This window comes from Talpa europaea, assembly GCF_964194135.1.
Source record: "Talpa europaea genome assembly, chromosome: 6".
In the NCBI taxonomy this organism is placed as follows: domain Eukaryota; kingdom Metazoa; phylum Chordata; class Mammalia; order Eulipotyphla; family Talpidae; genus Talpa; species Talpa europaea.
In genome coordinates, this window is record NC_140072.1 from 61,541,899 (window position 1) to 61,555,065 (window position 13,167).

General features: G+C 46.7%; 1 protein-coding gene across 1 annotated transcript in view; it reads left to right on the forward strand.

Annotated features, from left to right (window-relative positions):
- The window catches only part of SPRED2 (sprouty related EVH1 domain containing 2), a gene marked incomplete at its 3' end in the record, with an annotated part of 29,071 nt that extends 16,325 nt beyond the window's left edge, over window positions 1–12,746 (forward strand). The window contains exons 4-5 of the mRNA XM_084234710.1: window positions 9,803–9,952; window positions 12,075–12,746. Of these exons, the coding sequence (XP_084090836.1) occupies window positions 9,803–9,952; window positions 12,075–12,746 (822 nt within the window). The remainder of the gene's footprint in view (window positions 1–9,802; window positions 9,953–12,074) is intronic.
- Window positions 12,747–13,167: the final 421 nt, after the last annotated feature.

Below are 13,167 nucleotides of genomic sequence, written 5' to 3' on the forward strand. Positions count from 1 at the left end.
AAGCATCTTCATAGACAAGGATAATTCCCATATGATCTTGGGAGAATGCAGCTGCAGTGTGTGCATCCTTCTGGAGTGGGCTGGTCTAGAGCTGTGGCCAAGTGTTGGGACTTCAGCTGTCACTGTACTAAGCGGCTGTATTCTGGCGCTGAAGCTGGGGGATTAGAGAAATATTTGCTTTACAGAAAGATAGTTGGGGGTATGTAAAATGGCTAAGTCTTTCATCTTCCATAATATGCAATCTCTAAATATCCAAAACTGCAAATCAGGAAATAGTAGTATAACCACATGACATTGAAAAAAATGGAGGGGGCGGCGGGGAAGAGCCCAAGAATTGAGCGTACATTTCACTAGGAAGTTAGAATCTGAGATGGAGAGAACAGCAATCTTTTTTTTTTTTTTTTTTTTAAAGGAAAGAATGAGAAGGAATCTAGGCTGTGACATGAAGAGAGTAGGAATCAAGGGAGATAGCTTAGTTACAGCAATCCTGATTCCCCTATCTTGGGGTTAACTGTAGAGACACAAAGAGGTTGAGTTGTATGACTCGAGACACAGTTTCCCCTACCTACTGTTTGGAAGCAGTGCTTCTGATGGAGATAAGGGCACTTTAATGCTGGAATGACTGACAGGAGTTAGCAGGAACTGTTTGACTTGCTGGGAGGCAAGGCCAGTTAACAGACTTGCCAATTCCTTAGAATCGCAGGTCTCAGAATGAGAAAGGATTTTGAATTCATGTCCGAAAGCCGAACTCCCTCCTGCTGACAAATGAGATAGGATTTCTCTCCTACACTTGTAGCCCGGTCGGATGGGTGATGGGCTGACGAAGATCACACAGCTAATTCGTAGCGGAGGAAAACAGGAACACCATCTCCCAAGCTTTCAGTTCGTCACCGTGGTTTTAGCAACTAAATACAAGAGTTATATTTTAGGGTGTTCTTGAACCCAAAATGAAAGGGAGAGGGAATTAAGGGGAGAATGTCACCACCGCAGGTTCAGGGGCCAGACTTAGCATCTACTCAGCAAGTTTGCAGCCTAGAGGTCTCCAAGGTAGCAACTCGAAGCTTTTCCAGAGGAAGACCTACCCTTTGTTGGTTTCTACCACCCTCTAGCCCTCTAAATGGTGTTTCTGGGCTTGGGCCGCCCTTCCCATCGGTATTCCTACATAAGCTCTGGTCTGGAGGCATCACCACACAGCATGCACGGTCTGCTCTCCTGTACAGCGTCTTTGTGGAGTTGCACATCCTTCACATCCTTTTGAGGGGGTCTCAGTTCTCTCCCAGACACACTTTTATTTGAGTTCGAGTGTTGGCTTGTGTTTTGGTGTTTTCTCGCACTTTCTCTGGTGGGTAGTCCTCCTTCACATAGGAAAAATATCCTGTCTTTCACAACATCTTCAGCTTCCAGCCATGGTCTCTGCCGCAACTGGAAAACTTGATTCTTCCTCATGCCCTACACCCGACCCCTTGACATCCTGTTTATTACAGGCTGCATTTTATTACTTTCTGGCTATTCAGAGCAGTTGTCCCTAATAACATCTGGGACTCCTCCCAGCCACCCCAGGTGTTTTCTAAAGCAAGGCTAGAGCAAGTGGTTAAAACCAAAGTAGCGAGCAACAATTTGTTTTGTCATGGAGGCACTTTTGAAGATTTGCAGATTGTGCTGATTTTCATTTTTGATTAATTGGAACCAGTGAATTCATTGAATTTTGACATTATCAAGGTTTCATTTATAGAAGTAGAAGAGCACAGAATATCACAGAATTTGCCTTTTCTTGAAGAGACCTTTCCACTGAATCCACCCCCAACAAATATTAAAGCTGAAGGCAAATCTACCAGTTTTGTAATTAATGAGGTATATTTACTGATTTTCTAACAAAGAGTTTTTCCAAAAGACAAGTTATGTGGACCTGGAGTTTGGTGTCTAAGGCAAGGCCTGGGTTCCAAACAGGATTCTGACATGAGGTCACTGTAGTCACTGATCCTTCTGATCCAAAACCCTTTCAGGGTGAAGTAGTTCCTTACATTTCACTTCACTAGTTCAGGGCAAGGAGCCGGAACTAATATGGCTCTGTCCCTGTCACTGTGCCTGCACTTGCACACATGTCATTGTGTTTGGTCCTCATCACCCTGGGAGCCACACGTTGACACTGCCATTTCTCAGAGAGATGGAGCAACCCCGGGCTCAGTTCCACACACTGCTCCCCAGAATGCCCCCCCAAATCTTCTTCTGCCTATATTAAATATGTCAGTTTCTTTTTTAAAAAAGATTTATTTATTTATGCATACAGGAACTGGGGTACAGGCCAGAGGTGCAGGGGGTGAGAGGATTCAGAGACAGAATGGGGAACAGAACAGGCAGACTGACAGAAATACACTGCTGAGGGGAGCTGCGGGCAAGACAGGAGAGGTCTGCTGAGCCATGTGGGTAGCTCCCTGGCTGGCCTGCGATTGAACTCCTGCTGCAGAGGCTGTAGATAGCGTCACAGTGCTGTGCTTAACTCCTTATAGCACCAGGGAGGCCCCTAAATAATGTCAGTTTCTAGTGCACTGGCTTACAGCCGTCCATCAGTGGAGGTCTGAGCCACCCCTTCCCTAGTCGAGAGCCCTGTCTCATTTTGGGAGATCAGTTGATCAAAAGTGTTTGTTGTCTGTCCTTGGGATTAAGGGATTTTGGCAGAATGGAGGAGAGAAGATAAAGTTTTTTTAATAAAAGTTGAAAATATGAACTGCTTTTACAAAGTTTAAGTAGTGAAACTGATTTGTGATGTTTCATTAAGAAAAGCAAAAGTGTTTGGGGAGGGGCAGTGCTGTGTGGCTGACCCTGTGGGGCAACACCCTGTGACTGCTGCTGGCTGACACTCCAGCATGGCATGGGTTGGCTGCAAGGTCTTCAGTGAAGGTTGAAAGCTGCTTTATCTCCTAAAAGACAATAATTATCGAGCTCACATTACATGGTAAGAGGAGGATCTTTTTATTCAACATGTATGCCTACAGTGGCTCAATTTAAAGCAATTAAATGTCTCAGACTCAAACAAAAGCTTTGAAATGCTCTCAATTTCAGGAAGCCCAAAGGCATTTTGCTAGCCCTCCCACTTGTGTCTTTCTTCATTTACACTTATATCATCTCATCTTTTTAAGCGGTGGTAGTAAGGCTATTATTTCCACTTTACTAATTCATACACAGTACATATTCATGGTTACCCGAAACCTGGTTTCTCTTCAACCCAGCAGTGCTTGCAGTAAAGCTACACTCGGGGTTTATCTTTCTTTTCATATCCACACACATCTAACTTCAAAATTTAGAAATGCTTTTTTTTGAAACACTTTTGTAATGTGTGGGAATTTGGTTTTTGTTCTTTCACAATGAAAAAAAATGCCCCTTTTTATCCCTTGTGTTTCAGAGGAGGATGCCGTGAGTCTAGGGCAGTCAGTCATTTCACCCACACAGCTGCCTCTTAGAACCAAGTTGCTAGCTAGAGCCATAAAAAAAAGTAGGTGCCTGGCCCATTTCCTGCGCACTGCTCGCCTCTTTTGAAAGAGGACACCTGGAATCCCTGTAGGCCCTTAGGACAAGGGAGCCTGCACTACCTGTTCTGGAAGACCTATTGACAAAATAGGCAACAATTTCCTGTTTACCAAAGGAACAAGCATTGGCCATGGTTCTGTCTGCCATTGGATATGAGCTGACACTGAGGAGTAAAGCTGGTAGAAGGAGAAAGGCAAGCTTTGTTGAAGAGTTAGAAACAACAGCTTACCCAGACCTTCTAAGCTACACGTTCAGTTTACTGTCTGCTACAAGAGAAGCAGAAGATGTCCGGTTTGCATGAAGATGTCCGATTTGCATGTGACTCATCTCCTAACCAGAGGTTGGGGGGCATGGTATATGTTTGTATTTTCTTATTTAGACAGATATAGAGTACATACTTAAAAATAAAAACAAGAAGTTTGCCATAGGAAGAAGACTGAATATTGCTTTAGTTGCATCAGCTGGTGGGATCTATTTTGGTTGTGGGTTGAAGAAACAAATACTAAAATACTGTAGCTCGTGAAAATACTAGCTAGCCACTTTTAAGAATGCGAAATAGCACTTAAAGACAAGGCAGAAATTCTCCATAAGCAATCGGAATTAATCCTATAATTCTTGAATCAGCTAAGCAATAGCCTTCGTCAAAACCCCGGTGACCTGTACTGTTCTTGCGAGGAGAGAAGGGTTACACAGAGAATTGTTAGAGCTCACACAGACCTTGGCAGGCATCCAGTGCAACCACCTTATTTTACACATGAGGAAATTGAGGTCCAAAGAAGTTAAACAACTTGTCCCAGACTTGTGGCGTGGCCTGGCCTGGCATCAGGATTTTCTGATTCTCTCTATATAGTGCTATTTTTGCTTAGCAGTGCTGTGATTCCTGGATGATACGTTCTGGCTTCTTAAATGATTTCTTAACATTTTATTTTCTATGCCTTATTCAAAATACACAGGCTGTTGATCTCCTGAAAGGACTGGTCAGAGTGGGCTTGGCTCCTTACACAGTGTGTGTTTTCTTCTGTCAGCAGCTCACGTTCCTGGGAACACAGATGATACAGTGGCTGTACTTGTTTGCCTGCCTCTCTCGAGGTGGGATTTGTCCCATTTGTCTCTATCCCCAAGAGGGAGGAGAAAATTGCTGGGTTTCTTTTTGTAGTCTCACGGATGTGCTCAGTAGGAGTGTCCTGTTCCAGAAAGCTGTAAACCAGGTGCCCCTTCATAGTCCAAGTGTCCTTGAAAAAACAGCCCCGGGCACACCTTTCCTGTCCCTCAAGCACTGTTTGCCAGCTGCTGCGCCTTTGTTCTCCACCTACCCCCCCCCCTTTTTGGAAAAACAAAGATTTAGCAGGAAAACCCAGGGGAGTTGAGGGGATGCAAATAGTCCCAAAAACACTTGTTTCACTTGGAAATGTGAACAGCAGCCAGGATTCCATCCCAGGATAGGTAATTTAAGCAAACTGCCTTCCTCAGCTGGTCTGGACTCCCAGTTCTTCCCCTCCCTCCCTGAGCTGCCCTTGGTCAATGAAGTTGGCCTCCCAAAAAGAAGGCTCAGGCCCCGACCCAGGGCATGTGAACAGAGGGATGTGCTTCTTAAGAACTCCCAAATAAATGTGACGTCTCTCTGCAGGCGAGGAAATAGCCCAGTTTCCAAGAGTAAGTCACATTTTATAAAACATGTCCATAGAGTACAAGAGAACCAGCCACAGGTTTAATATCAGGTGTCCACTCTCTAGTTTCTTCTCCGTTCAGACCAATTCCCATCAAACCAGGCCGCGCTGGACCTTGGGGAAAACAGCCAGTTCGTTAGCCCAGACATCCTCAGCCCAGGGCCTTTTCTACTTCAGATTTTGATTTATTGTCAAGACACTACAACACTGAAGCCAATGACTTAAAAGTCCCTATCAACTTTTGGAAGCTCCATGGTTTTCCTCTTGTTTGTTCTGGAGAATTATAGGAAATACCTGAATTCTTAAAATAAGTATAACTTAGTCTACAGAGTCCAGCCGTTGGAAACTTGTTCCTTCTGAAGAGGTTTTTCAGATGAGCTGCTTTTTTGGCCTTCTGGGACTTGGTCCAGGTTTTTTGCCCATCCCTGGTGCTCCTCCTTTGGGAAGCCACCCAGCAACACCCCACTCATGTCACTTTCAGCGTCTAAGCCCACATCCCACAAAGCCCAGGCCCAAAAGTCCATCAGGGAAGAGAGGAGTGCTTTTATTGCCAGAATGTATTTGGTCAGACCGATGGGGCTGTTTTCTGCTTAAGGGTGGCAGCGTCCGCTCTTTCAACTTGATACTGTGACTCTTGCCTCTACCTCTTGTCCCTTCCTTTCCTTACCTCCTGTTTTTTCCGGATTCTTCTTTATGCAAGTCTTATCTCAGCTTACAAGCATGTCACAGGACTTTAGAACCAGCTCACATATTTTCAGTTATTACTGAAAATGTGAGTTTTTACATAACCATAGAAAAAAATTGAAAATGTAGTTCAAGGACTACCCCTTTAAAACAGGACCTAACTTAGGTGATTAGGAAACACAATTTCCACGTTATAGTGTTCCAAAGTACAGGCACACCTCATTTTATTGCGATTTGCTTTATTGCGCTTCAAGCACACTGTGTTTTTTTTACAATAAGGTATTTTTAAAATTAAAGTATGCACATTTTTCTTAGAATGGTATTGCACATTTACTGGATTGCAGTGTAGTATAAATGTAATTTTGATGTGCACCAAGAAACTAAAAAATCCATGTGGCTAGTTATGTTACAACATTTGCTTTATTTTGGTATCTGGACCTGTAGTATCTCAGGAGTGTGCCTGCATAGAAAAAGGTGCAAAGCTGCCTGCTCAGCTTACAAAACTAGCCATCCCCTATTAGGAGCCTGAGGTTCCTCAGCTCAGTGTAGCCGCAGTTGACCTCCCCCTTTCTCCTTGAGCTCAGACCCCCAGTAGTTCAGACAGCTACCAGGGATCAGGCAAGTCGATGATGCAGCCAGAGTTTTTCAGAGTTGAAGGTGAGGCTGGCAGATTGGAAGGTGTCACAAATTTGTGAGCACAAATAGCAGAGAAGCACAAGGATCATACTTCTGAATTTGTGTGCACGCACAGCTTAGATGGGCTGTTTTTCCCCGGCTCTGTTGGAAACCATGGGCAGAGCTGCAGGAGAAGTGGCTTAGCGGTACAAGGGGCTGAAATGGAGGTTTTATCCCTTTGGCCATTCTTAGAGATGCCCTGACAGCACCTTCCTTTTGTTTGCAGGTCACATGCACTACTTTGCAAGATTTCTCTGAAGGTCTAGATCTGAAATAGGCCTCAGCTTCTGATGAAGCCTGTCCTGCCTACTCGCCTTCCCAGGGTCCAAATGCAGAGCACTTTAGGGCTAGTCTGTAGTATAGGATTTATCCTCAGCTGTGCCCAGGAGGCAGTGAATTGTGGACATGCGCAAAAGTTTTCTAGTACAACCTTGTGTTTAAATCAGGAGATATTGGAAGACCTTTCCAGTGTCAGGTTCTCTTGACTGTGCAGTGGCGGGAGGCGTTTCTGGATTGGAGAGTGGGTGGGATGGCTACAGTGGAAGATAGCATTTGATTGATGAGTGAATATGAGAACAAGTGGCCGTGCCTTGTTTCTCAGAATGACTTGACACGTTGTTAACCTGGACATGGGTCACAGGAAATAGGGTGGATTAGGGTGAACAAATGACTAACATGGAAGTGACCCTGATGGGTTAATTGGGTTTCTAAGAAATGAATGTGGGGTGCATATCATAGTGTTCCATACAAGGGTAGCTTTGAGCCTAAGGGATGACTGACACCTCGGTGTTAGATTAGAATTAAACCCTTGGTATTGGAATCACACCACAGGGCCTGTGTCTACTCATTCCGAAGGTATTTATTGAGATCTTTGGAAACCTTTGTATTGCAAGTCACAATCTGCTTATCTCCTGGGTTTGTTCAAAGAGGGTGCACTGGCTTACCTGCTGCATAAGCTGCACTTGTGCTGATCTCAGTAGCCACTGGAATGAGCTGGGTGTACGAAGCAGCAGTGTGTGGACCTGAAATCCCACAGGGCGTGTTGTTTGGGCTACATTTCAGTCCATCTCTGCCAGTAGCTGCAGGTCACTCTCCCATTTTCCTGTGGATGATGTGGAGATGGTATTTACATGTAGCCAGGCCTGACACGGTGTGCACATTCAGTGTGAGACTACTTCAGAGTATCTACAACTGGCATGTGTTAACAGGGCTCTGAGGACATAAGGAAGGATGGGTGAGAGTTGGAGAGCAGGCCAGAGTTTGGAAGAACTTGTGTATCAGTCTGGTCTTGTAGTCACAGGCTCCTCCCAGCTCCCAGTCTGAAAGTAGAGTTCTGTTTGGTGTAGGTTATGGTTTGGATCCAGGAACACTAACAAAAAAATCCATATAAATTAATGGTAATAGCATTCTGAGTACCCCCTCCTCCCTGCAATAAACTGCCAGATACACCAAATAGGAACATTGTACTTTAGGTAGAATTTGCAGGATAAATGGCAGCTCTTTTGTATTTGAGTTCTGAACACAGTAGTTCCGGGCGGGAGGGGTAGGAGAGCCTGTGTTACTGATGCTCTTCCTGCTCACATCCTTGGGCAGTAGATGGACCAGACCCCAGGATTAGGCTCCACCAGGCACAGAGGCTCTGCATCTCTGGGGGCCCTCCACCTCCAAGTGGATTGCACAGGCAGGCACAATTGCCAGCATGTTCTATTTGCCGGTTGGATGGCTCCCGCGAGGCAGGGGAGGGAAGCAGCAGACTCTGCACACCCAGTTTCACTCCCTCTGTAGAGAGGAGTAAGTGAGGGCCAGAAAGGGGCCAGGAGTGTGATGCAGGTGGAACTCTGCCATAGAGGAGGAATCCAGAGTGAAGGAAAAGTGCTCCCAAGTGGTGAACCCAGCACATTCTGGCTTTACTTACCAAAGGGAATTGACTCAATACATCATTAGGACATCCTAGGGTGGATCAGGATTCAGATGTGACCAGATCCAGAAGCTCCAGTGGTGTGGGTGTGGGCAGGGTAGAGGCGCCTTCTCTTAGTTTCTCTTCGTTTCATCTTCAGGCAGGTTCTTCCCTTGTGCCTGCACCAGGATTCCAGGCTTCTGAGATCCTTAGATCAGAGCGTCAGAAATACAGACAGCAAATTTCCTGACTTCTTTGTAAAAACTCTGATTTGCCTCAGAGAGGACCATGCATCTATAGCCAAATCAGTCACTGTGGGTCTGGGGATTGGAAACAGGTGTCATCCCTCCATCACTTGGGCCAAAGGGAAAAAAAACAGAGAAAAACCCAGGAGGTCTGTGTCCTCGAGTGGATGCTGCACCAAGTTTTAAAAATGAGTAGTGATTATGCTACACGATGGAAATATGGGTGTATTCTTTTTCCTGACTAATTTATTATTTATTTATTACTGAGCATTTATTATTTCATAAATGGGCAGGATGATAAAATGAACTTTATAAGTATTTGTTTTAATCCTGCCTTGCCCCAAAAGAATTTATAACCAAAAAAAAAAAAAAAAAAAAAGACAAGCAGAAAATAAGGGTAAGAAGCAATAGCTTCTTACTGTTCCTAGATGTTAGCCAGAAATAGGACACCAGGAAAAACCTTTTGTTTGGGGGAAAAAAGAAGGGTCTGTCACTGTAAGGCGCCAGTCTGGACTCACAGCCGCTGCTGAATTGACAGCTCAACACTCACCCTCCAGGGCTCATGACCTCTGTCTCTCTGTGCAGTTATCCACCTTCTTTTTGGTTTAAAGTGACCTCCAAAACTTACCTCCAACCCCAAAATTACAAAATTTCTTCCTGGAAAGCCAGTGCCCATGATACCCAGGAGGTTTCCTTATCTCTGAGACAGTCCCAGGCGGGGGTCAACCTAGCATATAAACATTGGGGTTTTATTTTTGCTTATTTCCACCTCCCTTGCAGGCCAGAGTACCTTGCAGCCAGTCTTGATCAAGCTGAGATATCCCAGCAGGAGGCCTTGTGTTGAGCCCTCTCCCAAGCTGGTCACTGCTCCCACATTTAAGAAAACAAACCCAACCTTCCAGGGTCTGGCAGCTGGGTTCCTGTGCCCGTTGAGGCAGCCACATCATGTTTAGACAATCCAGCCTTCAGGGGTCCTCCCATGGCCTGGATAAACTCAAGGTTTCGGGAAATCCAGCGAGATGCCACAAGTGAGGGTAGACAGCGTGTTAGGGTTTGCTGTGTGGGTTTGTTTTTTTTTAATTAACTCTTGGTTGCCTCCCTCTAAACAGACAGCTACAGACAGTTCTTCTAATTCCTCTCAGAAGAAAGAACAACCTACTCGGACAATTTCTTCTCCCACGTCTTGTGAGCACCGGAGGATTTATACCCTGGGCCACCTCCACGACTCATACCCCACGGACCACTGTCACCTTGAACAGGTGAGCACACTCGTTGCTCTGAGATCATCCAGGTGGATGGCCTTTGATTCTGGAACAGCCGCCTTCCCCTCTCTCCTGTGGAGCTAACTGCCCTGAGCCCAGCCCCTTGTGCACTCCCCCATTACACCCCCCAATCGGTATTGAAGGTAGTGGCAACACCACCTTACTCAGAATTTTCTGTGTCAGATTCCTACTGAATGCTTTATGTGCTTTATCTCAACCAGTCCTCACAAATTACCCCCATAAAGCAGGTCCTCAACACCCCCAGAGTTCCTGGTAGAACAAGATTCAAATGCAAGGCTGTCCTCACCCAGGGCGCCTGCTACACTGCCTCCTGCATTCCTCTATCCAAAGGGCCTCTTGGCTTTGTGAGAGCACAGAGCCAGGATTGGGACTGAGGAATGCTGCGCGCTTGGCTCGAGCCCCCTGGCATCACGGGCTGCGGGCCCAGGCTTGCTCAGGGGAGATAGAACTGAAGCCTGGAATTCAGTAGTTCAACAAATATTTACTGAGCAGTGGCTGTTTTGGGGAGCAGGTTCCCAAAGTGTGGGGGATGGACTGGTGCCCATGGGGGAATGTGGCTACCTCTCTGCTCTATATGGAGAAAAAGGGAGCACTGGGCAGTGAGTTTTTTTTTCAAATAAAGCTGTATTTCTCTAACTCTATAAACATTTCATTGTATGCTTTCTATTATTTTGACATTTGTGGTAATAATAGATGGGACTTGACATTTTTGACAGTCCTTACTTTTGCAATTTAGCAAAGCCTAGTCAACTCCCAAGATTTTGAAATCCTGTAAGACTAATTTTCTGAAGTCCAGGAAACTGATGTCAGGAATTGGACAGGCATGAGGGTGAAAAGTGGATGGGACATGGCCCTGCTCCTAGGGAGCTCGTGGTCTGGTTGGAAGTGATGGGTAATCCTAATCATCATGGGATAAATTCTGTAGTGATATTATAATGAATTAATGGCAACGGGTATCGAGCACATCCTTGTGGGGGGCTCTGAGCTGACATGCATAGCTTCTTTTTAGTCTCACATCTGTGCAATTTGATAGAGAAACTGAGTCGGAGCTTAGCAGCTTGCTAGTAAATGCCGTAGTCCAAATTTGACTCCAGTGAGTTCTTGCAGAGCATGTCCCTCACCCCTTGGGAAAAAACCATCCTGCCCAAAGTACTTCAAAGAAGGACAAAGATGGATGGTCACTTTCTCTGTAACAACTGAGATGTCCTGTACAACACAGGCTTACCCAAATCTATCAGTAACTGTTCACTCAGCACTTGCCCGTCAGGACAAGATATTGTCGCAAATTCTAGCAGGACTCTCTGCAAAGACAACTCTCTGACTCTCCAGGAGCTTGCAGTTTGGATTTGAAGGCTAGAGGGTGTGACTCTGAATCCAGCTTGCCTGGACTCAGCCTCCAGCCCCACAGTCACTATCTGGGAGATCCCAGCAGCATCTGAACCAGGCAGCCGGCTTGCAAGTGTGCATTTTCACTCCTCCGCTCCCAGCAACTTCACTTCCCAACCAGATGATAAAGTACTTGTGATCCCTATAGTTCCTACCCACATTTGCTTTTTTGGACGTGACCCACAGTGAGAAATGCACTTCCTGTTGTGGGCCAGTATACACAGATTATATACACGTAATGAAAAGCACTTGCCCTTATAACAGCACACTCCAGTGTCCTTGTATCTCACTGAAGAAAACTGGGTTTTACAAAAGAGAACATACTATACAAAAACTGTTGAAAGTAATCTATGCTGTTAGAACTCAGAATAGTGGTCACCTCAGTTAGGGCTAAGAGGTGACCTGCGAGGGCAGGCGGTATGTGCCGCTCCCCCTCTGATTGCTGTTTGGTTGTGTTCCATCTGAAAAGTTCACCTGTATTTTTTTCATTGTACACACTATTCCTACATATGTAGTCATCGACAGAAAGGGAGGAAATGTTGGCCTCCACCCATTAAACTGATTTCCTGGCCCAGGAACTGATTGAGACGCACAGTTTGGGTACCTCGGTCTTTTCAAGAAAAGCCTCCATCGAGATGGAAAGGTACGAGTTAGAGGGTTTTTTCTTCCTTTTTTGCCATTGCTATAAAATGTCTCCTTTTTCCCGGGGCAGCCGATGCCAAGGCCCTACCGGCAGGTGAGCTTCCCCGACGACGACGAGGAGATCGTGCGCATCAACCCCCGGGAGAAGATCTGGATGACGGGGTACGAGGATTACCGGCACGCGCCCGTGAGGGCCAAATACCCGGACCCCTCCGAGGACGCGGACTCCTACGTGCGCTTCGCCAAGGGCGAGGTCCCCAAGCACGACTACAACTACCCCTACGTGGACTCCTCGGACTTCGGCCTGGGCGAGGACCCCAAAGGCCGGGGCAGGGGCAGCGGCGTGATCAAGACGCAGCCGCCGCGGGGCAAGTCCCGGCGGCGGAAGGAGGACGGCGAGCGCTCGCGGTGCGAGTACTGCAGGGACATGTTCAACCACGAGGAAAACCGCAGGGGCCACTGTCAGGACGCCCCCGACGCCGTGAGAACTTGCATCCGCCGGGTGAGCTGTATGTGGTGTGCGGACAGCATGCTCTATCACTGTATGTCGGACCCCGAGGGAGACTATACAGACCCGTGCTCGTGCGATACTAGCGACGAGAAGTTTTGCCTCCGGTGGATGGCCCTTATTGCCTTGTCTTTCTTGGCCCCCTGTATGTGCTGTTACCTGCCCCTGCGGGCCTGCTACAACTGTGGAGTGATGTGCAGGTGCTGCGGAGGGAAGCACAAAGCGGCGGTATGACTCAGCTCCCTCCCTCCCCTGCAGGGAGCTGGCTCTCACATAACCCCCCTGCCCACCCATTCCCTCCCACCCAAAGGAGCCAGGAGACCGAGAGGCCTCCCAGCTTCCTGGTACCTTAAGGCACCTTTCCGGCCTCGGGAACCTGCCTGGTGGACTCTGCATTCCCCCCAGCCGCCCACTCTGCATCAGCCACACACCCATGCAGTGTTCTGAGGAAAGGAACCTTCTTATAGACTCGCCTGTACTATTATTAACCTGTAATCAAGCTAACTCTGACACACGTTGTTGATTTCCTGTCTTTCCACCCCACCTCTTCCAGTTCAAAGGTGCCTGCAGTAGAACTGCTGATTTTTGGTGGGTTTTATAGTTGGTTTTTCCAAGAGCATGGAAGACTGTCTTTCCCTTGGATTCAGTTTGCCTG